The sequence below is a fragment of the Rattus rattus genome, chromosome 8, assembly GCF_011064425.1.
Source record: "Rattus rattus isolate New Zealand chromosome 8, Rrattus_CSIRO_v1, whole genome shotgun sequence".
NCBI lineage: Eukaryota > Metazoa > Chordata > Mammalia > Rodentia > Muridae > Rattus > Rattus rattus.
This window is the reverse complement of record NC_046161.1, coordinates 46132852-46156910: the sequence shown is the minus strand read 5'-3', so window position 1 is coordinate 46156910 and position 24059 is coordinate 46132852. Positions and strand designations below refer to the sequence as shown.

At 40.0% G+C, this 24059-nt stretch overlaps 1 protein-coding gene across 2 annotated transcripts in view; it reads left to right on the top strand.

Annotated features, from left to right (window-relative positions):
• Zc3h12c (zinc finger CCCH-type containing 12C) overlaps window positions 1–24059 on the top strand; it is a 52061-nt gene that overhangs the window by 18482 nt on the left and 9520 nt on the right. For both annotated transcript variants that reach the window (XM_032909366.1, XM_032909369.1), the window contains exons 2-3: window positions 3830–4581; window positions 19553–19692. In XM_032909366.1, the coding sequence (XP_032765257.1) occupies window positions 3830–4581; window positions 19553–19692 (892 nt within the window). The remainder of the gene's footprint in view (window positions 1–3829; window positions 4582–19552; window positions 19693–24059) is intronic.

Genomic DNA, 24059 nt, shown 5'->3' with positions numbered 1-24059 from the left:
TTAGCTAGAGGGATACAGACAACAGTGCTCACTCAAATACAATGGTAATTAAATACGCAAAGACCATAGCAGTAGGTATTTATTACATATTCATTATTTTATTCTCATTGTTCTCATAGTATAACCACTTGGATAGCAACCAGAACCTTCTTTCATGCATTGTGAATTCACAAATAATTTGATGTAGCAAGTTTATGGTCTAATATTCCCGGTCACTATAATGCTCTTTAGAATGCTAAAAACAAGCTTTACCCAGAACAGTACCCTCCTGTCCTAAACCTGCATTTAGCCACCGTAGAGTTGTTTTTTGACAACTGAAAGAATAAGTCACTCTTCGCCATCATCTAAAAATCAGCATAATTCGTTTTTTTCAACAGCTACTATTATTTAATTTTTTAGATAGCCTTTATTGAGAAAAAGAGTGAGTTTCTGATGATATTTCTAGAGGTAGTCTATGGATTTTAAAAAGATATGTCTTTTATTGTATTTTTGCCTAGTACTGTTTGTGTTCGAGAACAGAATATCTTTACTATATCTTGTATAATGTACAAGCCACCATATAGAATGGTCCTGTGATACGAAGTTTCCAGTTTCTTCTCAGAGTCTCCCAGTGACTCTGGGAGCACAAAGTGGGCTACTTTGTGGTGATGCTTTGACTCTGTTTCTGCATGAACAGAGGAAAATTACCATAAAGTTGATTTTACTTGAGTTTTATGAATACTTACATAAGCTTATGCTTGACTGAATAATGCAAAACTTAAAAAGTCTTAAGCCATTCATGGTTTAGAAATTAAAAGATATTATTGCATTACCTGTGATAAGTAACACAGTCTGTGAATTCTTTTTCTTTGCAAACTTAGTGGTCAATGTTAAATGCTAAGCAGACAAACGCCGTGACACTCTTTACTCTACACTACACAGCTTTGGATGTTAACTTCTTTAAGCTCTGTGTGTCCTACACTGCTATTTGTATCTCTAAATATTCAGGCTTATATCAAAATTTTCACTGAATAACTTTAAGATAGTGTTAAATTCTGGATTGTTTTTAAATGCCCTATTAAATCATGGCAACTTTTTACTAACTACAACTTGATCAGAAGCATTCTACAAATGGAAGTTTTAAAATCCAAATGTTTACAATTTCAGTCAGTACAAATCAAGTTATTTCAAATGTTAATTTAAAACGTACACCATGTTTGCATTTAGTTTTCACGTGGAAAAGCATTATTGGCTATCATTGGAAAAAATGCTGTGAAGTGTTATTTAAATAGGATGTACAAATGAAATAGGAAGTATTGGTGTTTGCTAACTGTATTACTATAAAGAACTTTTAAATGGTTTAATTTTATAAAAACAACCAAATGTCCATTTCTCCGCCTTATCACTAGTCATGTGGTAAAGTGCGTAGAGAAACAACTCGGGTACTAACTACCACCAGTACTTTTCAAATGCTAGACTGAAGGGGAAATGGAAGGATTGATTGAAATGCAGTTTTACACTGGTCAGGCTTTTTTATTTCGAAACTTTGCAGTATCTGGGTTTGCCACTTTGAGAAGTGAAAATTAAGAAAATCTATATATCTTTCAATCAGAAATTTTCATTTTAATGTTTCTCACTGTATTTTCCAGAGGTATTTATCATGTCTGATACAGACACCCCCCCCCCAGCTCAAAAACACAACACAACTGCTCAATATTAAAATAATATTCCCTAGGTTCAACTCAGCAATTTGGTCAGCAAGTCATTATCTTGAATTATCTCACAACAGCACTTATGCAAAATCCAAACTTTTCAGGGGGAGATCAAAAATATTTCCCATTAAATGCACTTCCTGCAGTCAGAACAGATTGTGGGGTTTACAGAACAATGATGTCGGAGCGTCCAGATTGGTTTGGCAGCTGCATTGTTCTCTGAGGGTAAACCAGACGCACTTAAGTCCCAGTCTCTTTTATAGGCTTTTGTTCATACCAAATTATTCTTTCACTGTGCTAGCATTCATGATGGCATGTTAAAGGAGTGCAGCTTAGCAACCATCTCTGGTTGCCAGGCAGCCCAGCTTCCAATAGATTCTTCTTGTTTAAGATACTTTTGGTGGGAGCTCTACTAAGGCCACGGTGTAGATTTTCTTTTAACTGTATCCCATTATTAGGGTGCTGTTGTGATTTGTTACTTGCATTATGGTGTTAGTACATTACTGTAGTTAATAAATCACAGGGTGTACAGATTTACTTTCAGAACCCCTTCCTTAATTCTAAGTAATTGGGCCATGCATATCCATATTAATAGAAAAAGTTGAAATGGACACAGCTTCATAATGAAGCAGATGCTCTTTATCAGTGGGGTTTCCAGGAACTAGGAAATTGGGCGTTTCTTTAGTGAGCGTTGTATTAGTAGAACAGCTGTATTAGTAGAACATTCGAGTTAATCTCAAAGACTAAACCCTGAAGAAACGCCTATAGAAATGTAATGGGTTTATTAGATAAATTTTTAAATTTCAAAATCATCATTTTCTGTTCATCATTTAATGTTTATGTAATAGGTTTCTTCTGATATATATGTTTTGTTGAAGAGCTTCAGTTTAAAATATTTTTCCAATTTTCTTTATTAGATTATCCAAATAGGTGTTTTATGACAATGTTAGACTTAGCTGCTCCTGACTTGCTAATTAATGGTAGAACACCAGAATTGTCTTAGGAAATTCCTGTTGGTTTAGTCGTCATACTGATGTATAAAGAGAAAATAGTCTTACTTTTCTGACCTATGCCTAGTAGAGAATTAAATTATTTCCAATATGTCTTAAGGACAAGAAGTATAACAGCGGAAAAAATTTAAACAGTAAAAATATTCCTACAGAGAAAATGAAGAAAAGATGAGTTCTTAATGAAATGTAGGTATACTGTTAGTCTGAGATCAGACGAGGTCAGTTCAAGGTGGTATGACCATAAACATGTATTAGTCTGATGCAATACAAAAATACTTTCTGTCATAAAAGTCCAAAAAACTGATAGGATAGTATGCCTGCTTGCCTCAAAGTTTATGTAGAATAAAATCTGCATATCTCTGCCAATGACATTTCAAAGTATCTTCTGTTACAGTGCTTTGTATTCAAAAAGTCATAATTATTAATGAAAAATTATATTCATTTCAAAATGGAAGATAATTAGCGATTTTTCTTCTTCTTGAGGCAGGGTCTCTAACAGGCTGGATTGGAACTCATTATGTAGTCCAAGTTAATCTCAAAGACACCACCTTCATGTGTCACTGGCCCAGTTGCTGGAACCATGGGCAAATAGCAGGATGCTTGACCACAGGATGTAATTAGCTTTGTTATCATTCGATTCCTTCCTGACCATTTTAGAATGTGTGCCTCCTCATTTAATTATCTAAATTAAATTTTTTTTGAAACTTTCACATAAGTACTATATTTCTGTCATGTCCTCTTTCCCTCTCCGCCTTCCTACTCCAGGTGCCAGGCTCCTTTTCAAATTCATGGCCTCTTATTCTTTGTTACACATCTACATGTCTACATGGAAGCAGGGGGTGAGAAGGAGAGGGAGGGAGGGAGAAAAGAGGGAGAAGAGAGAAGAGAGAAGAGAGAGAAAGAGAACACAAGAGAGAACAAACCTTTGTAGAAACCAGTTTGGCCTTCTGTTTACTCTGTTGCTTGAGAGGGATTCATGGGAAGGAGTCTTGGCAAGTTTGCTGTGAGTGATGAAAGACTACAGACAAAATACAAAGTAGCCATTCAGTAGCTTGGCCCTTCTGACTTACTGACTGAGGAAAGATTCAAACAATAAATATATGTTAAATATTTTACATTTTTTTCTAGGAATACGGGGTGCTTTGCATTCAAGAATACAGGAAAAGCAGCAAAGTGGAGTCAAGTGCACGGAACAGCTTCATGGGCTTGAAGGATCACCTGGGGCATGACCTTGGCCACCTTTATATGGAGAGCGCTGACCCACAGATAAGTGCAGCTGTGCCTTGGCCCATGGCAGAGAAACCAACAATGGATACAGTCAGTGCAGGGAAGGAAGAAAAGGGGGTGTCTGAAGAGAATGTGAGCTCTGGTGACTCTGAGGAAAGCACGAATTCTGATCATGAGTCAGAACAACTGAGTAGCCTTTCGGTAGAGCCATGCTTATTAACCAAGACTCACAGACAATTGTGTCGGTCTCCCTGCTTAGAACCTCACCTACTGAAACACAGTGATGTTTTGCAAGACTTTAAACCAGAAGAGTCCCAGACTCCATCCAAGGAAGTGAAGAAACCCCCTGATGTGGTTCGAGAATACCAAACAAAACTGGAGTTTGCACTTAAGTTAGGTTATTCTGAAGAACAGGTCCAGCTTGTGCTAAACAAACTTGGTACTGATGCTTTAATCAATGATATATTGGGAGAACTTGTCAAACTTGGAAATAAAAGTGAAGCTGATCAAACAGTTAGTACTGTTAACAGTGTGGTGCGGGAAACGTCGTCCCTGGAGTCTCAGAGGTCTGAATCGCCAATGCCAGAGATCGTGACAGATGATGGTGAAAATCTGAGGCCAGTAGTTATTGATGGCAGCAATGTGGCAATGAGGTAAGTGAAAAAAATCTTCCTGGAAGATATTCCTAAATCTTTGAAAGGTATTTCCAGTTGTCAAATGTTTTCTTCTTCTTCTTCATAGTCATTAAAATCAATATTACCAAACATCTCTACATCAGCTTTTAGAAAACATTTGTTTTCTGTCCTTGAGTAGACACTCCTTTCAGATCTCTCTTCTTTCACCCTCTGACTAAATTATGATGGCTTAAAAATTAGTATATGTTACCAACTTAGATTGTGAGTTTTAAAAGACTCAAGTATGATGGCATTCACCAATTCTAGAATCTTAGTCAAATAGTCTATTTTTATATGAAAATAACTTAGGAAAACTCAGTTTTTCTAGAAGATAAGAACAACTCACAGGTATACTTTTTCAGCTCTGCTCTATTCAAGCACTAATTCAAACATAATTCTTTATGACCTGAGGAAAAGGAAAGGAAAGGAAAACATTTTATTTGGTGAATTTGATGCCCTACAGTTTAAAGAGAATCTGAATTCAGTCTAGTGAACTTCCCACAGTGTTGTTAGAGAATGAAAGGAAACAAAAAGATGCGAGCTCTTCCAGAGCTTAGCGTTTCATCTATTGTGTATGAAAACAGTCCTTGGGGACACCTAGCCAAGAGCAGTTGTTAAATGTTTGTATTCCAGCAGTGTCTTCAGTAGCAGTACAGTGAAAACCCCATGCTGCTTTACACATCTCAGTATTTAAAATAACATTCTAACTTACAGTGCTATTTTAAAAGTTACTAAGAAGACATTTGGCATTATCCTTGTGATAGTGAGTTTTTCAAAGGTGGTTTCATGTATCTCTTCATAAGGTATGTAGAGGGCCAGATTGTAATTCTTCTGGGTAGCCCTTCCAGTTGGAGGCAGTGGAATCTTTCTTTCACTTATCAGCAAATTGAACTTACAGGATCTAAAATATTTACGATAGCTAAAAATTATTCAAAATCAAATATATCTGACTTCAAAAAGTACACCCTTCATCACAGAGTAGAAGAGGAAATGTGGCAAAGGTTTTAGCCGTGCATGTCTTACAAGGCTTTACTGAACAGGGTTGGGAATGTAGTTCAGGTAGTGCACTTGCCTAGTATGTTTAATTCCACGAGTTAATCCCCAACACTGCAACAGGCCTTAAATGCTTTGCAATCCAAAGATAACTGAAGGGTTTTAAATAGAAGACTGCTTTACACCAACTCCTCAGTGATGTGTAGCAAGTAGGAGAAAATTTTAAGGCAAGCAATGAAATCTAATAGTGCAAAGAGCCTTGACAAGTACCGTAGAGGTATGAAGCGTGCACACGGCTTTGAGAAGTCTTTCACAGAGCTGATGGCAGAGTGCAGTTCTCTTCACTGGCCCAGGAGTACTAAGTGGTCACTGTGGTGATAGTACTCAGTTGTGAGAGCCGTGAGCTTGCATTGAGGGAAGTAGGAAGGACAGTTGTATATCCTCGGGGAACACCTGTGGTCATGGTGATACTGCCAGAGTTATCAGAGTTCTTTAAAAGTACAGCTTCTAGTGTTCTACACCTCCAGAGCCTGGTGATTCAGTCAAGCGAAGGGAAGGCCCAATACCCGATTCTTTTTGGCGCCATTCTTTTGATGGGCAGTCATTGTGGAGAATCATCATTAACAGTTTTGATATCTAGAGAGCAGTGCATAGAAGGAAGGGGTGGCCCATAATTGGTAATATAAAAGAAACAAAGTTAGAGACACTCATAGTGCTGGGACAATCAAAAGAAGAAAAAAAAAGAGGAAGGCTTTCGGGGAGAATATCCTGTGGGGTTAAGAAAAAGTCAGCACAGCCAGGAAGTTGTCATCAAAAATGCTGTGCAGCATTGGAGCCAGAAGCCCAGCTCCTGGACATGGAGAGAGTGAGCTAGGCTGCTAGAGCACTGCTTCTCCACCTGTGGGTCACAACGCCGTGGAGGACCAAATGAGCTTTTCACAGGAGTCTCATGTCAGATATCCTGCATATTAAATATTTACATTTGATTCATAATAGTAACTAAATTCCACTTACCAAGTAGTAATGAAATAATTTTATGGCTAGGGATTAACTACAACATGAAAAAACTGTATTAAAAAGTTGCAGCATTAGGAAGGTTGAGAACCACTGCTCTAGAAGGTTAACAGGAAGGGAAAGCAAGGAGGTAAAGTTGGGGAAAGATTTTATTGAGTTTTAATATGACATGGTGAAAATAACTTATAGGAAAGCTTTAATGCAAGATCCATGGCATAATTAAATCATTTCAAAGAACCGCTTTTCTGTAACTACACCTATTGAGAGCACATTCTGTAGTCCTTGCTATAAAAGGGCCATGCACACCCCCTGCTCTTCTTCATCGTGTATTTGTAATCGGACACCTAAACTGAGGTGCTTAAGGCATTTTAGGAGAGAATAAATTGACCAAAAAAATTATTATTAGCAGTATTATTCTTTCAGTCACAATAAAACATTTCACCATGTCTATAATTTTGAAAGTGCCAGAACTCATGAAAATTTATAGGAAACTTAAACATTCTGCCATTTATAAGTTCTGCCTACAGTTACAAGATCATTTATAAATACCTGTTTACTTCAGGTCCCCACATCGTCTCTAAGAAATGGAGGTTGCCTTCGTTAAATATTATATACCTTCACTTTTAAAATTAGTTATATATTCATGTTAAGCTTAGCAAACCCACTTTGTATCTAATATATTTACCCATGTAATAAATTATATGTGATAAGTGAATATGGAGCTAGTTTAGAGTAAACCTTATTTTATTATCTCATCTCCTGACAGATTCTGTAAGAAAGCCTATTTCATTATCAGTTAAATGCTAACCACAGTCTTGATGCACAGTCCTGACTTAAAGTAGAACAGCAACACTCTCTTTATTAAAACACAGAATGTGCTGAGGCTTGAAAATGACCTGATGCGTGTTAGGAAAACCACTGTTGAACTTTCCGCTTGCCTGTGAGCTTTTAGGGACTTAACTCTCTATGTACTACTCTCCTCATCTTTCTCCAACTGTTTGAAGTCTCCAGGCTCTGTTTTCAGATTCTTAAAGGGGTGGTTTTATTTTCCAGTACGTTTATTAGGATGAGAGATAATTGTTACCAATGCTTGATGTCATACCCTTACCTAATCTCTGAGAATTTGGCCGGGCTGTAGCTCAATGGTAGAGTACTTGACTCCCATGAATGAGGCCCTGGGTTCAATTTGAAATACTGGTGGGTGGAGGGTAGGGTTAAACTTAGTTTTTATTCCAGTTTTATTTATGAACCATTTTTTGAGAATGTTGTACACTACATTTTTATAATTTTCCCATTCATCTCCCCTCCCAAATTCACATTTTCTTATTCTATGATTATCATTGTTTTATTTATACTTACATATGTGTATATATACGTGCGTGTTCAATCTACTGAGTCTAAATATTGTAACCTATGTGCATGGGTTTAGGGATGACCATTTAGGTAACCTATCGGGGAACTTGTTCCTGAAGAAAACATTTTTTTCCTCCTTCAAAAGCCTTGCTGCCTATAGCTCTTCTACGAGGGTGTGAACCTGTTCCCATCCATGTTGACATGCATCTGGTACAGTCTTTGTGCAGGTCATAACCATTGTTACTTAACGGTTAATATTGTTCTTCTGAGCTATGAATGATATATTTTAATAATTGTGTTGATTTTGATCATCACCACCATTCAATGGTAGTTTCCACAGTGTTATAAAGGAGTCTTCAGAAATTTTATTTATACACACACACACACATACACACACATACACACACACACATACACACATGGGTCCCAACATTGTGGAGCTTTTCTGTTGCTTTTAGGGAACATGCTTCCTCTTTGAGCTTGGTTAGTGGTTTTCCTTTGATGGTGTTGGAAGTTGTTGTTTATTGTTGTTGATGTTGATGTTGTTGATGTTGATGTCGATGATAGAAATTGAACCCAGTTTGCCACAAACTGAAAGACAAGTACTCAACTCACTCTACCACATCTGTGGTGGCTGCTTCACTACCGACCAGGTGTAGGACCTTCACTACCAACCAGGTGTAGGACCTTCACTACCATCCAGGTGTAGGGCCTTCACTACCTACCAGCTGTAGGGCCTTCACTACTGACCAGGTGTAGGGCCTTTGCTACCGTCCAGGTGTAGGACCTTTCACTACCGACCAGGTGTAGGGCCTTCACTACCGACCAGGTGTAGGACCTTCACTACCATCCAGGTGTAGGGCCTTCACTACCAACCAGGTGTAGGGCCTTCAGGACTCGGTATGCAAGCCTAGAACGGGTGAACTATTTAAGACAAATCTCGAAAGTTTCCTGTAAAGTGATGGGAACCAAAGCAGTGCTCATTGTCTGGTTATGGAACAGAATAGAGTTGTGTTTGGTGAGCTAGTCTGAGAAGCTCTGACAAATGGCTGTAGCTAATATCAGCTGTTTCTCATATAGTGTTCATTCAGCAAAGAGACCTCTTTCCCTAATAGTGACATGTCATGGCCATGAAATTTATGCATCATTTACAGACAAGGAACAAAATATAGTATCTACCATAATTGCTAGAATTCTTGTTACGATTCCTGTTTCTTCAAAGTTTGTGATTCCATTAAGTTTGGGATAGCTCAGCAGTAGAATATAAAATGATCTTCCTCCATATATACCCAGTAGTTTAAGTTAGTGTGTCTCCTTAAACACATCCAGCTTTTTAATTTTTTTCAGATTTAGATGACTTGTCAAATCATTAAGAAAGGAAAAACATGAGCTGTCAGGAGAAAGAGCTGCTGCTGTTAGAACCTGACTCCCAAAAGTGTTGTCTTCCTTTAGGAGGCTTCTATGGCCTCATCATGTGATGTTTAAATGAAGTAGATCTGCATTCTTAAGTTTCCTTCAGATTTCATATACAACGAGAATGACAGATAAGAAAAGAAACCGAGAGCCTTTTCAATACTGCCACAGAACACTGGAGCACATATTTTCCTGTCAGATATTGGAAAGAAAGCTGAGACGCCTGTCCTCTGTTTAGTATGACAAAACTATTGAGCCCCACCCCATCAGTGCAAGTCTGTCTTTCTCAGCGAACTCAGGTTTCTGGGTTGGGATAAAACTCCTGACTGATAAGTGGACCAGAATTTCTTAGAACATGTTTATGCCAAGTATCAGAATCAATATTTTGTTGCCTAATACTCCAACAAAAACTTCTCTTGCAAATAGGCTTTGTCTTGTATTACTTCTGTAATGCTAAAGAACCACGGAGTGAATCTCACCCAGAGAAGAGTGGTATAGTAGATTTGCCTTTGGGAACAATGGCTCTGTAAAGAAATTTAGAGAATGAATTTGAGAACTAAGTCTGAAGATAAAAATATGTACAGAACTGTGGACGACTGGAGAGGAAGATGCACTGATAAAAATCAATACTTTCACATGCCAACAACATGGCACAAAACAGAAATAAATCCAAGTGTTTGCTTAGCAGTTTATATTCTACCTCCCCCGAAGACTCCTGTTGGAAAGCAACTGCTATTAGTGCAAAGCTGGCATGTAGAAAAGTTTTTAAAATATAAATTTTCTCATGTATGCACTCTACTCTGTAAAATTACACGAGCTTGGGAACTCTTAAATTTCAATAGTGAACACCATCTTGCCCAAGCAAAGATTTACCTTCAGTGGTAGGTTAGTTTCTTCTCCTGTTGCCTATTTACTTTTGAAGTATAGCATTTCTTACAGTTATTAAAATCATGATGCTTTGATTAGATTGCAGGAAAAACTATAACTGACTAGAATTCATTCAGATACATTTTGGCTGCGTCAACAAAACTTTATCAAAATCGTGTATAGCAGACCTTCCTGATACACTATAGTAGCACTAGCAATTTATGGCTATTGAACTCAAAATATGTCTAGTTGGAATTGAGCATCCACAGTGTAAAACACACACAGCTTTTCAAAGCTCATTACAAATAATATGTAAATTCTTTCATTGACTTATATTGATTACATGCTGATATAATTATATGTTAACTGAAATCTATAATAAAATTGACTTGAAGTGTTTTTACTTTTTGTAATATGGAATGTGCTAGGTTACTTAAAATTACATATGTGATTCTCATACTTCTGTTGGACAAACTCTCAGTAAAATGTGTGTAAGTCCAACTTACAACATGAGTTCAAGAGCAGCATAATTTCCCTCAAATATATCACTGCTATTACTTGCAAGTTAGTTGACACTGCCCCATTTCTCCTTTCTGTCTTTATAAAGTGGGATGCATTTTTGTTGTTTAATTGTAGCAGTGTAGAGTCTGATAGAGAAAGGGCCTAATTATGCTCATAATTCCTCTGTCCCTTTAAGTACATAGTTGTACTTGGCAGTGATAATCACACATTCTAAGGGAGCAGTGGCACTCTTGCCTTACGCATGTTTACTTAAACCATAACCTAGAGCAGAGCAAACTAGTAAAAGTTAACCAAAGATCTTCCATTAACTAGCATTACTGTCAAAATGTGGTTAGAGTAGTTTTTCTAATTTTACTAATATTCATGTTTATTTTTTCTTAGCAGATAAGTTTTCTTCTTTTTTTTTTTTTTTTTTTTTTTTTTTTTTTTTTTGGAGTTGGGGACCGAACCCAGGGCCTTGCGCTTCCTAGGCAAGCGCTCTACCACTGAGCTAAATCCCCAGCCCCCTTTGTCATCTTTAGACCCGTGGCCCACTCAGACCTAGATTAGTGAGATGTGTGCTTACATGTTAATCTCACCTCAAACATGGACCTTGTAAGATAACGCCGCCACCGTCGCCACCTGCTTCTCCTCTGCCACTTCCTCCTCCACTTCTCGGGTCTCAGCACTGCCTCTCTTGCTGGAGTGATTCATAATCAATTTTGGTTAAATAGTTTTATTTTCCTAAATCAGTGACTTTTCAAATTTTATTTTCCCTGGAAACAATATAATCTTGCAAAATTTGATTGGAAGCAAAGTGGAATTCTGTTTGACTTGGGGCATGTATGTGGGACTTTGTGGCCCACTGCAAAAATGTCTTTCCCCAAAAGAGCCTCTGTGCCCTGCTGTGGAGTTTCTGTCTGGGACACAATGTGTAAACATTGATCTGAATGACCTGTAACAGCACGGGTTCACTGTGATAGCAGCCAGAAAGTAGCCCGAGTTCCTCAGAGACTTGCGCTGTTGGGAAAGAGGTCGGCGATACTAGAGCTGAGGTGCTGTAAGAGGAGCAGCAGAGCGGCGGACTAGGTGAGAAGCTGTATGGGCTTGGTCCTACAGGAAAAACTGCAGATGCTTTCCAGGCTACAACAGGAGTGATTGTAAGTTCTCAAGGGCAGTGTGAGAGTTAACTGGACTACAAAGATAGAGTAATTGTTCTTTAACTCTGTGTTGAGGGTACTAGAAATTCACACTACCTAAGACACTGTATAAATGAAGTACATTTCCTTTAAAAAAAGTAGGAAACATTGCAAGATGGCCTCAATGAAGGTTTTAAAGACATCTTTTTAGGTTGCTTTAAAATTAAAATACATTTTATATGTCTAAGATGACTCCCATATAAGGTCTAAAATTGAAATCAGTAAAATGAATTCAAATATTTGGAGAACATCTAGGCTTTAAAGAATTTAGTGTTTATCAAATATTTAATATTATATTTACTATTCTGGGATTATTCTGTAAGGTCTCAATTATCTGTAATATAGATCTAACCATGAAGAACTCTACTAGAGATTACGGTCCTAAACGTTAACAGTGCTCTTCATCCTCTCTGCATTCCACTTCAGACACTGCGCTGACCAGCTCTGCTGTGCAGTTGTCACAATGGTTGGCTGGGCTGAGGATCCATGAAAGTCTGGGGCATTGTGTATATTCATAATTACTCATCCCAGGGAGACTCTCATATAAAGCACATTTAGAATATAGTAAATGTATAGGTCAGGTTTTTAATTAAGTAAAGGAAATCGAGGGCTGTAGAAAAGCAGTTTTCTTCTTGAGTCTCTAGGCATACAGAGTTGCATATGTATATCTAAAACCAATTTGATGGCCCTTGTAAAAGTAATAAGACTCAAATTAACCAACTCAACAGTCAGTGGTCCAGTCATAGCTTTGTCTGCAAATTTACCTCACCTTTCTTTGCCTCACAGGGTCTATCATATATTCTAGTATATTTGTTTAGGAAGCCTCATTGACTCTAATAAATGAGTGGTTTGCTTCCCATGTGGTAGTGTTGTCGCCATTAATGTAGAAAAGCAGTTGGTCCTATGTCGGTCACAGTTGGTCCGTGGCATGGAAAACTGTCAGCCTTCACTCTCAGTGAAATGAGCACATCTTCAGCAGCTCAGTTGACTTTTCCCCCAGAATGTGGGTGCTCTTGCTTGACACAGCAGGTCTGTTTCCCACAGCATAATGGCCTTAAGAAGCGAGGGAGGAGCATAACTAGTTCTCCGCAGGACTCAGTTAGGGACCTCAGAAGAAAGAACGGGCAGCAGGCTATCCAGGGAAGGGAACTGTTACTCCTCTCAGAACCTTCGCCTTGGAAGGGCAGAGACAGACAAAGGCCAAGAGCACAAGCAGGCGGGAGGTGGTTTCCTTCCCAGCTCTGTCGTTGCCATCCCAGCTCTATCATTGCTTTGCTCATCTGTCAGCTGCTCTCCGCCTTTCCTGAGGGAGGGAGTCATCTGAAGGCAGCCGGCCTTTGGGGTTGAGCTGCACCCTGTGTCCTCCTGGCATTCTTTTTATCAGTGCCCCAGCTTCCTGCCATCTTGGCCTATTGACTTTTTATTAAGTCTCTTCTTGATAGTGGCCCTAGAACAAGGTTTGTTCCCTGGTTGTGTATTATGTAGATGTGTGTTTCTTTTGGGGTGTTCTTTTTGGGGGTGATGAGTATCAAACTAGGGCTTCCTATATACTAAGCAAGTTTTCTACCAACTGAGCTACACCCATGTCCCCGGCATCCCCTGTGCAGACCTTCGTTCCTTTACCCTCTTGGTCTTGCTCCACGTTTTCCCTCTGCTCTTACTTACGTTTGAGTTCCCAGTAATGTTCAGAAAGTGCAGTGGTTCCTGAGAGACACAGCCAGAGTACGGCAAATACATAGGCGAATGCCAGCAGCAAACCACTGAACTGAGAACGGGACCCCTGTTGAAGGAATCAGAGAAAGGACTGAAAGAGCTTGAAGGGACTCGAGACCCCATATGAACAACAATGCCAAGCAACCAGAGCTCCCAGGGACTAAGCCACTACCCAAAGACTATACATGGACTGACCCTGGACTCTGACCTCATAGGTAGCAGTGAATATCCTAGTAAGGGCACCAGTGGAAGGGGAAGTCCTTGGTTCTGCCAACACTGAACCCCCAGAGAACATGATTGTTGCGGGGAGGGTAGTAATGGGAGGAGGATGGGGAGGGGAACACCCAGATAGAACGGGAGGGGGAGGGGTTAGGGAGATGTTGGCCTGGAAACCGGGAAAGGTAATAACAATTGAAATGTAAATAAGAAATATCCAATTTAATAAAGATGGAAGGAAAAAAGAAAGACAGCGCAGTGGTTGCTCAGAGTGGAAAAGAGGAAGAGCCTGTTTGAGTCTGCTCTGAGCCCTCCTCAGTCGTTTGAAGCAGTCCCTGTGGAGCTCTGGTGAAGCCCAATGAGGTAGAGCAGCATGTACTGAGTGTCTCCCAGGTCACCTCCTACACAAGGCTTTCAGGACTGATGTCGCACAGGGGCAGACAACTGGTGGGGTGAGAGCCTTAGGAAGGGAAGGGGGTTATTCTGTACCTCTGTCTTTCCTGTCCCACTGATGAGGCAAAGTCACTTCGTGCAGCGTCTGCATGCACAGGGCTGTAAGCTGAAAGGACGCCACAGAGCACTCCACAGGGTTTCCGGAGTACTGGAAACTTGGCGTTTAAGGTGAGTAGCGTCACCTGGAAAGTAAGGCGTGTGAACTCACTGCACCTGATGTTGCTGATACTCCTGCATCATGAGGACATTGGAGAGCCTGATACTCCTGCATGCCTTTAATCCCAGCACTCAGGAGGCAAAGGCAGGCTGATGTCTGTGAGTTCCAGGCCATCCTGGTCCACATAGTGAGTTCCAGTACAGCCAAAGCTACGTAATAGAGAGGCCCTGTCTCAAAAGGAAAAAAGACATTTGAGTCCCTGTAGCTCTAGGCTAGTAGGCTTGTTTGGTGTTTTGACTCCTTCTGGGTCCTCTTGTTCAGGTTACCAGGGAAACCACATGCCAACCAGCATCTTCATCTCTGGAGCAGTATCTGATTTACAGTGTCAGACTCCACATTCCTTCCTCCTCCTGTCTTCTTTCCTAGCTGTGTTCTGAATGTTTAGCTTAGGGCAGTTTGAGAAAATGAATTCACATGAGAATAATCTGACAAGGCTGAGTTCTCTCCTTCAGAAGGGCTAGTTATTCACACACTCCAAAGCCAGTGCAAACGTCTGTCTATCCACCCCACGTTTTTTAGGTCTCATAAGGAGGCAAATAGAGACAATAAGGAGTAGAATCAAGAGAACCAACAGCAAAGCAGGTCAAGAACCTGATTGTCCTCCTCAGTTTCCATCTCAAGTTCATTCTTTCTGTTCTCTGAGAAATACAAATTCCAGAGATACAGACAATTCCTTCTGTTTTGAATGGAGTTTGTCCAAGAATCTCCATAGATACATTACTTTGTTTACTTCAGATGAGTTTTGGCTACTGCAAAGCAGGATTCTCTTAAGTATCCAAACACAACAGAATAAAGTGAGCCTTCTGATTATAAAAATGACATCTGGACTTTTCATACCAGCCACCAAGTGGTGAGTCAATGGGGCCTTAAGCTCTTACCCATTTTGCTCCACAGAAACTCAGCATTTGCAGTGGGGGTTTGGAATTTTCCCTGGAAATCCAATTCCACTAAACAAAAATAGGTGGGGGAGAGGTGCTTTTAGTAACTGTTCATGGTCCTACTCAATCCAAGATGACTATAAATCTTCCAGAATATTCGCCTAACATAAGGTTTGCATCACAAGAGATGTCAACTATACTTATTACTGAGGTATTAAAATAAAAAGAAATTGATATGTAAAGAAAGTTTAAATATAAATACAGGATCAGCTCTTTTGAGCGGGAAGACCCTCTGAACGCACACGCACAGGTCATGAATGCTTACAAAGCTATAGCAAAGTTTCTGTTCTTTGCATGTAGAATTAGAAATGTGCTTTTTTAGTAATCAGCAAGCAGTTACTTGTGTCTGTGGCTACAGTACACTTTTTAGATCCTGCTTTTGTAATGTTTTGTCAGAATTACTCTCATTTCATTCTCCCTCGGCGGTCCCTCAGCTTTTCCTGTCTGTTCCACAGGAGTTGTCATCTTGCTGCATGTCTCAGTAAAGAAACTCCGTCATCTCCCAACCCTCTCCCCACTATCCAAGTCCCCTCTGCCATTTGGAGCCGCCTGGTGGCTCTGCTCGACCCGCTTGTCACTAGGGTGATTCTGAGACTTGGTTGCTGACGGGGACTTCTATCTAACAGCATATTGTGGACTGTTTAGTGACCATTCATCTTTAATATTGCATTTTTCTTAATTCTTTGACAATTTCATACAATATATTTTTGCCACATCTAGCTCTGCTCCAGGGATGGACTTGACCAGGGGCCACAAGAGACTGAAGAAAAGACAGACACAGAAACAGCTAGATTTGGGGCTAAGCTCTCCGGTAGAGGATGTGTATTTACCCCAGGGCCCAGCGTGTTGTTCTGGAGTGAACAGTGAGGAGGGCTACTGCATACGGTCGAATAAGGTGGGGCTGTTACATACAGATAAACAAGGAGGCAGGGTTTATGGTGTACAACGAGGTCAAGGAGAAGGTTTAGTTAGCCTCAGTAGGAGCAGTCTCTGTAAGGGGACGGTCTTCAGGCAAGGGAGCTAGTGTAGACATTTTCTGCACACACTGTTAGCATCAGCACTGTTAGTAACACCACCACCACCACCAAGAAAGGCTTTCCCATGGGTCTGAGGCTATGAGGTCCTTCACTCAAGGAGGGCTTCCTCTCCTCCCTCCTTATTTCTATTATGTTCACACCCCTCCTCTGAGGCCCAGCCCCATCTTCTTCCCCCTCCCAGTTTCTTGTTCTTTTCTGACTCTAATAACCCAGTGAGTCCAGTCTGTGCTGCTCACATACTGAAGAGCGTGGAACTGTCCACTGGAGCATGGTTGACCTAGAGCCATACCATGAAAGAAAACCGGCTTTTCCTCCCCACAAAAAGCCATCAGCTGTCAGTAGCTGCCCCGGGGTGGGAGCTTAGGAACCCTTTGCTCCTCCTCGCTAGAACGTTGACTGGCTTGCTCCTGTATAGCAAATGCTGTGCTGCTGCTGTGAGCCCATGAACCCTGTCACGTTCAGAAGACACCATGTTGTCTCGTCCTCCCTAGCCCTCCAGCTATTTCACTCCACTGATGACATTCACTTTTTGACCCGATCAGATGGACATTCAGGGACTTAACCTGCCAATCCCACTTGCCTTTTGTTTTTTACATCTCCTTGCAAACATAGGAACATTAACATATCTGTTTGAAATATAAGACTGGTCAGAGGATAGAAGCCAATGGCTAACTGCATTAGATCCAGCCTTAGGTTACTGTAGGGTTTTAGTGTACCTGGGCGTAGAATTACTATGTTTTAAAGAAAGTACGATTTCAACTTTATAATAGTGCCAAATTGTTCTCCCAAATAGTCACATCAATTTACATTCCCACCTGTACTGCATGAGTTCCTATTTTCACACATTCTTGGCAACGTCTGCTGTTTGCAGATTTTATTTTTACCCATCTGATGGGTGTGAAGTGGTGTCTCATTTTGGCTTTAATTTACATTTTTACTATTGAGCATTTCATGTGTGTTGGTCATTTGGGTTGCCTCTTCTGTAAAGCGACTGTTCATGTAGCTCCCATGTGCTCTTGAAAAGATGTCCTCCTGTTTAATCATTACAAGGTTATATGTGTCCATTAGATCAGGATTCGCACGATTGTTCCTGTCTTCTGTGCCTCTTAGGTGTCAATTAGCATGAGTGCAGATTTGCTCATTTCTTCTAGTAATCCTGCGTTGTTCTGTCTCACTAATCTAGACACAGAATCTAAACTTACTGAAATTTCCTGTGTATGTTCTTCTTTGTAACAGCTTTTAAATCCCTAATAATGCTTCGCCTACAAGTTCTATTCTCTCCCAGAAGTAGTGGAGCGGTGCCAGTTTTCTTTGGTTTATAGTGTGCCTGGCAGAAGTTAAGGGTTCAAGTACGAATCACAGAAGGCTTCACTGCAGTTACAGAAGCCAATGGAGAATTACTTTTTTTCAGAGAAGATTAGGCATAGTTGTGGGTTCACTGCTCAGAAATGCAAGCTCCATAACTGCTCGCCCCTCCTGTGGCAAACCATTCTCTTGTCGGTTTTTCCCTAAGAAGCTTATGGATGGAGAGCAGAGGATAACGAGACAGATAGTCCTTATTAGCCCAACTGTGTTCGGGGGTTGGTTTCCTCTTCTGGCACCTCTAGAATTTGTGTCCTAGGACTGTAAATAATCTACTGTCCCTAGGGATTTTACTAAGTCCTTCATTGGTAATCTTACTTCTTGAGTGAGTATGACAGTTCTTGCTAGATGAAGCACCAGAAGGAGAAAGCTTATGTAGACCAGTCTTGAGAACTCCACGGAGCAATTACATTGTTGATTCTCAGGTGCCAGATAATATAGATTACTAGCAAAGCATAGTACAGTAGACCTCAAACCATTAAATCAACAATGGTAAATCAGTCACAGTGTAGGTAAGGTTTAGCAGTCGGGTGTATTTGGCCATACTTGCCAAAGTATATTTGGCGATTCTCTCCAGAGATAATGGGATTTTTCTAGATTTTTTTTCAGAAGAATGATGAAATTTCAGTCAGTATTCCCATGAAACCTAACATCACATTGTACACTTTGCTGTTGTATTAGTTGGCTGTCTGACAGTCCATCTTCTGTAGGAAATGTGGCCTCAGACTCTGCCTTGCTTCATCCTCTGGACATTTTAGCACATCTGTTTTACCTCTAGCCTCAAACTCGATCATTAACACAGGCTGTAGACAATATACAGTCTACAGTTGTACTTCAACATAGCCTTCAACATCGTCAAAGCAAGTAGATTTTATGTCTAATTTATTCTAAGTTGATTTCCATACATTAGAGGGTTCTAGTGCTTCCAGCTAGGACAATATATTAACATGCCTAATAATTGATACATGCTAAAAGTTAGGAAAGCATTTACTTAATTTACTATGCCTTCCTTTGTTCCAAGAAGAAAAATATATAAGAAATGAAGCCTTCAGTGTTCATACTGTAAAAGACAACAAACAGAGTGCATCTAAAGCAGTATATACATTAACAATATTAGGATATGTCTTGAATTCTAGGACAAAGGGTATAAGCAGAGCTGACACTAGGTAAATGCTGACAGTGGGTGTGCTGATACCTCTCATTCAGTTTTGAATGCCCTGTAGTCATCATTCATCTTGTCCAACACAGTGGTGTGGAGCAGAACTTAGGGTAGGATAGTTAGTGCCTGAGTGTGTGTGTGTGTGTGTGTGTGTGTGTGTGTGTGTGTGTGTGTGTGTGTATGCATGCATGTACGTGTCTGTGTGTGAGGTTTCTCTATTTTTTAGTAAAATATTTCCTGTTAAACACTTTCTACTTACCCTATCATCAACAGAAAATGTAGCTTAACATTTAAAACTCACCTTTTTTTAATTGTCCACAGTATTTCCATTTTCTTTTTTTTCAGAGATTCTGATTCTTAATTAAGTTAACTGAAGTCAACTGTTTTTTCTCAGTTGTGTAGCTTTACATTAAATTTCAAGTTTCTTACTATTATAATCATGTGACTATTTCTATTTATAAACTTGAATTTAGGTTTCATTGTGCTTTAAATATTCTAAACTACAAATTTTTCAGCCATGGAAACAAAGAAGTGTTCTCATGCCGAGGAATAAAATTGGCAGTGGATTGGTTTTTGGAAAGAGGCCACAAAGATATCACGGTCTTTGTTCCAGCTTGGAGAAAAGAGCAGTCGCGACCTGACGCCCTTATCACAGGTGAGCTTGTCACAGGTGCCATGCCGGTGCTTGGAACTCTAGGGATGCTTGATGTGTTTCTGTTTACCCGATCTATGTGACTCTATTGTCTTGGGTGCAATTTTCTTTGCCAGTTTGAAAATAATGTACTTGTATTAACCAAATACTATATGTACTGGATATTTTCCTGTTGCTGTGTAAGATATAAGGATGGGATATGGATAACAGCAGGAACAGCTGAGAGCTCAGTGGGCATGATGGCGTCAGACCTTGGAACCTCAAAGCCCTCTTCCAGGAACACACCTCCTCCAGCAAAGCCACACCTCCTAATCCTTCCCACATAGTTCCACCAACTGGGGAAAGGAATTCAAACATATGAGCTTATTGGGACCATTCTTATTTAAACCATCATAGCTATGTGTTGGATATTTTTCATTTATGTAGAAACTTTAACATCAAATTTTATAAAATTCTGACTTTCTAAGACATGCTTAGTAGATTAATTCTAGCTTAGTCATTTGTTGTACAATATTTGGAAAAAATGTCCTGAAGGTCTTCAAAAAGCACTTTTGTCCTATCTCTGTCAAATTAGCCTAGGCAGCTGTCAAGTTCTAATGACCACAGGACATAAAAGACCTGCTAAGACCCTGAGATATGTCATCTAGCCAAAAAGGAAGAAATTACCAGATCCCAGTTATATATTTATTTTTTGCATTATTTTGTAACTTTTAAATGAATGAGTTTGGAACAAACATGTCCTCCTTAACTGTTAATTGTCATTGAACATTTGATTCAGTCATAGAGACTCACAGGCAGCATCCAGTTGTCCTCCCTCCAGTATCAACAGAAGTACGAAGGATCTATTTAATAGAACTACAGAACATTTTAGAGAGGGAGGAAGGGAGGGAATGAAGGAGACAGACAGACATACAGACTACCATGCTTCCAATGAGAAAGATTATTTTAAGGTTTTCTTTTTATCTAATATTATTAAGACATTGTTAAAATAGAATAGTGCAGTAGACAAGTATTGCTGGAGGCTAAAACCAAGGGATGTCAGGTCCAAAAGGAACTGGGGACAAATGGCTATCTGTGGTGTTTATTAGCACACCAAAGACACATGCTGCACCCCACCCCCCACCCTACCCCACCCCACAGTTCCTGTGCTCCTCTCAGTTCTTCTCACCTCACCCCACTCTAAACTTCTCTAGATTATAGGCTTTCCTTCCCCAGCCTCTCATTCTTACAGAACCATACAATCTCCACCGTGAGTGAGTTAGTTCTCTTGGTCATCTCTCTGCTCTCTCTGTTTTGTGCATTCTCTCTTTCTCTTCCTCTCTCACCTTCCCATTCCCCACATGGCCCTGTTTGGCCTACTCCTTTCTTTCCCTGCTCTGGACTTTTCCGGATGCCTCTTGCTGTACTGTCCTCATATCTACAAAGAAAAACTTTCCTGTCAACCGTACCTTGGCACGGTCATTTCTTCACTTTAGATAGGCTCGCAGTAGCTGGGTAACTGCAGACTGGAATACCTGTGTGACCCAGCACAAAGAACCAAAATGTTGGGGTAACTCTAGGAAAAATACCTGCATAGATTCTTATCTTATGCTCATCACAATAATTTTTACATACTTTGAAGACTTAGCTGCCAGAATTAAACCATCAATAATTATAGTCTTTGAGTTGGAAGGAACAGCCTTCCTAAATTTAGAAATTTTAGAAGTGATATGAAGGAAAAATTGATGTAATTTAAGCAAAATTTCAGTTTCAACCTTTTGATAGACTTTCTTAAAACTAAGTACCTATTGATTACATTTTTATTTATTTTTTTTAAAGATTTATTCATTTATTATATATAAGTACACTGTAGCTGTCTTCAGACACACCAGAAGAGGGCATCAGATCCCATTACAGATGGTTGTGAGCCACCATGTGGTTGCTGGTAATTGAACTCAGGACCTCTGGAAGAGCAGTCAGGGCTCTTACCCACTGAGCCATCTCTCCAGCCCTGATTACATTTTTAAAGTACACTAAGAATTCATGCCCATAACATAAAAATGTCACACAATTGACAAACACAAACTGTTTCACACATAGTGGTTGAAGTAAACAACTTGCAGGGTCCAAATGAGGAAAGGGAGTCCAACCTCATTAGTAGTTGAAAGCACACAACTGTGAATAGCCGCTATCTTACCCACCAAGTCAGCTCTAAGAGCCAGTAGTAGTCAGTACTCTGGGGGTGCTCCTTTTACACCACGGAGGCATAAATCACTACAACCACCTTCATGTGCAGATTGTCTTAGACTGTTAATAGAGTAATTCCTGCTCCATTCAAAGTTTTCAGAATTTAAGTCAGCCAAGGTCTACTGTGATCCAAAATTATTAAATGGAAGCTTTCAGAAATAAACAGATCATAAATTTAAAATTGTACAGTGTTTTGTGTCATGAGATGAAATACTGTGTTGTCTTTCACTGTTCTAGCCAGGAAAGGAATCTTCCCTCTGCCCAGTGCCTCCAGCCTGTAGATGCTACTCCCTGCCTCCAATGGAAGCTTTATACTAGCATTCTGGTCGTAGCCAAATAAAAAGCTGTGACGTACACCACCATTAAGTGAAAGGTTAAAACTCTGAAGTTTGTGAAGAAGGAAAAGTGTGTGTTGAGGTTGCTAGGCCATGTAGTACAGTAAGATATTCTGAAAGAGGTCAGGCTCAATGTCGTGTTTGACAGTATATTGTTATAATTGTTCCATTTTTGTGCTGACTCCTTTTACGCCAACTTGACACCAGCTAGTGTCATTTGGGAAGAGGGAATCTCAATACCTTGACTAAACTGGCCTGTTGGCAGGCCTGTAGAACACTTTCTTGATTTATGCTTGATGTGGGAGGGCCACCCCTGGGGTGGTGGTCAGGGTGCTCTAAGCAAGCATCCCAAGCAAGCTATGAGGAACAAGAACAAACCAGTAAGCCACATTCCTCCATGACTTCCCAGGAAGAGCGACTGTAAGCTGTAAATGAAATAAACCCTTTCTCCCCAAGGTGCTTTTGTTCATGGTGTTCATCAGCAGTAGACTAACTAAGACAGATTTTATTATAAGTTAATTTTGCTGTCTCTAACTTACAAATTGAATTTTATCATGGATATACATGTAGAGGAATACATACATACATACATACATACATACGCACATATGTATTCTGTACTGCCTGTGTCCTCACTTGTAACTGTGATGGGCTGTCTTGTAGTCCTTCCCATTGAATAAGGGGGAGGAATTACTATGTTTTAGATTTTCAAGTTCCCCTTATGGAATGAATCCCAAGAAAATAAGCAGGGGTATAGCTGAAAGTCTAGGATCAAAATTTCAGTGTACAATTATTTTCAACAGAAAAGAAAAAGAAAAAATAATTGTATACTCACTAGAAGGATAGGTCAATAAATTAGAACACTTTCCAATGATCCAGCATTTAGGCAAAATTTGTGTGTGTGTATGTGTGTGTGTGTGTGTGTGTGTGTGTGTGTATGTATGTCTGTGTGTCTATCTGTGTGTCTATGTGTGCCTGTGTGTAAGTGTTCCCACTCCTGCATGCACACACAGTGGCCAGAGGTCAACACTGGGTATCCTCTATTGTTTTCTACTTTATGTATTATCTAGAGGCTAGATTGGCTGGCAGTGAACTACTGCAGTCTACCTGTCTGTGTTTCCCCAGCACTGGGATCTGGATTCCAGGGATCTGAATTGCTGACGATTTGAGCTCAGGTCCTCATGTTTGTGCACCAGGCATTTTCCCCACTTAACTATCTCCCCAGCCCATAGACATAATTTTTTTGAGAATATAGTATTATATAAAAATGCATGACTTTCAATATGTATGTATATGTATAAATTTATGGAATGTGTGTGTATATACATGTATCAGCAGTACAAAAATTTACAGAAAATGACTTAAAGGAAATGTGGAAAACGTTAAATACTCTCTAAGTTGTGTTTTTATGTTTTTGTGGGAATGTTCATTTCTCCCTATTTCTTTATACTTCTACTTTCCTAATTTTTTCCTAAGTACCTGCAAATACTTTGATAAACAGTAGGTAAGGTGTGATAAATTAGACTAAAGTGGAATGGCCACAGCTGGGCCCCAGGACACAAATCAGCAGCCCCAGACGTTGGGCTGAGACAGCATGTCACGCCACTGCGCCCCTCAGCAGGACCTTGTCTGAGTGCGGAGGGCAAGGGAAGCGCTGCTGCCATGGGCATGTTCGGCCTTTATGCACATCTGAGGTCAAGGAGGGAAATATACACCAGTGGGGGCGTGGCCGAGTCCAGGGGAGACCTCCCAGCATGCCAGGCCTCTGGAAGACATCAGGGTACAGCTTACTTTGTAAAACAGTGGCAT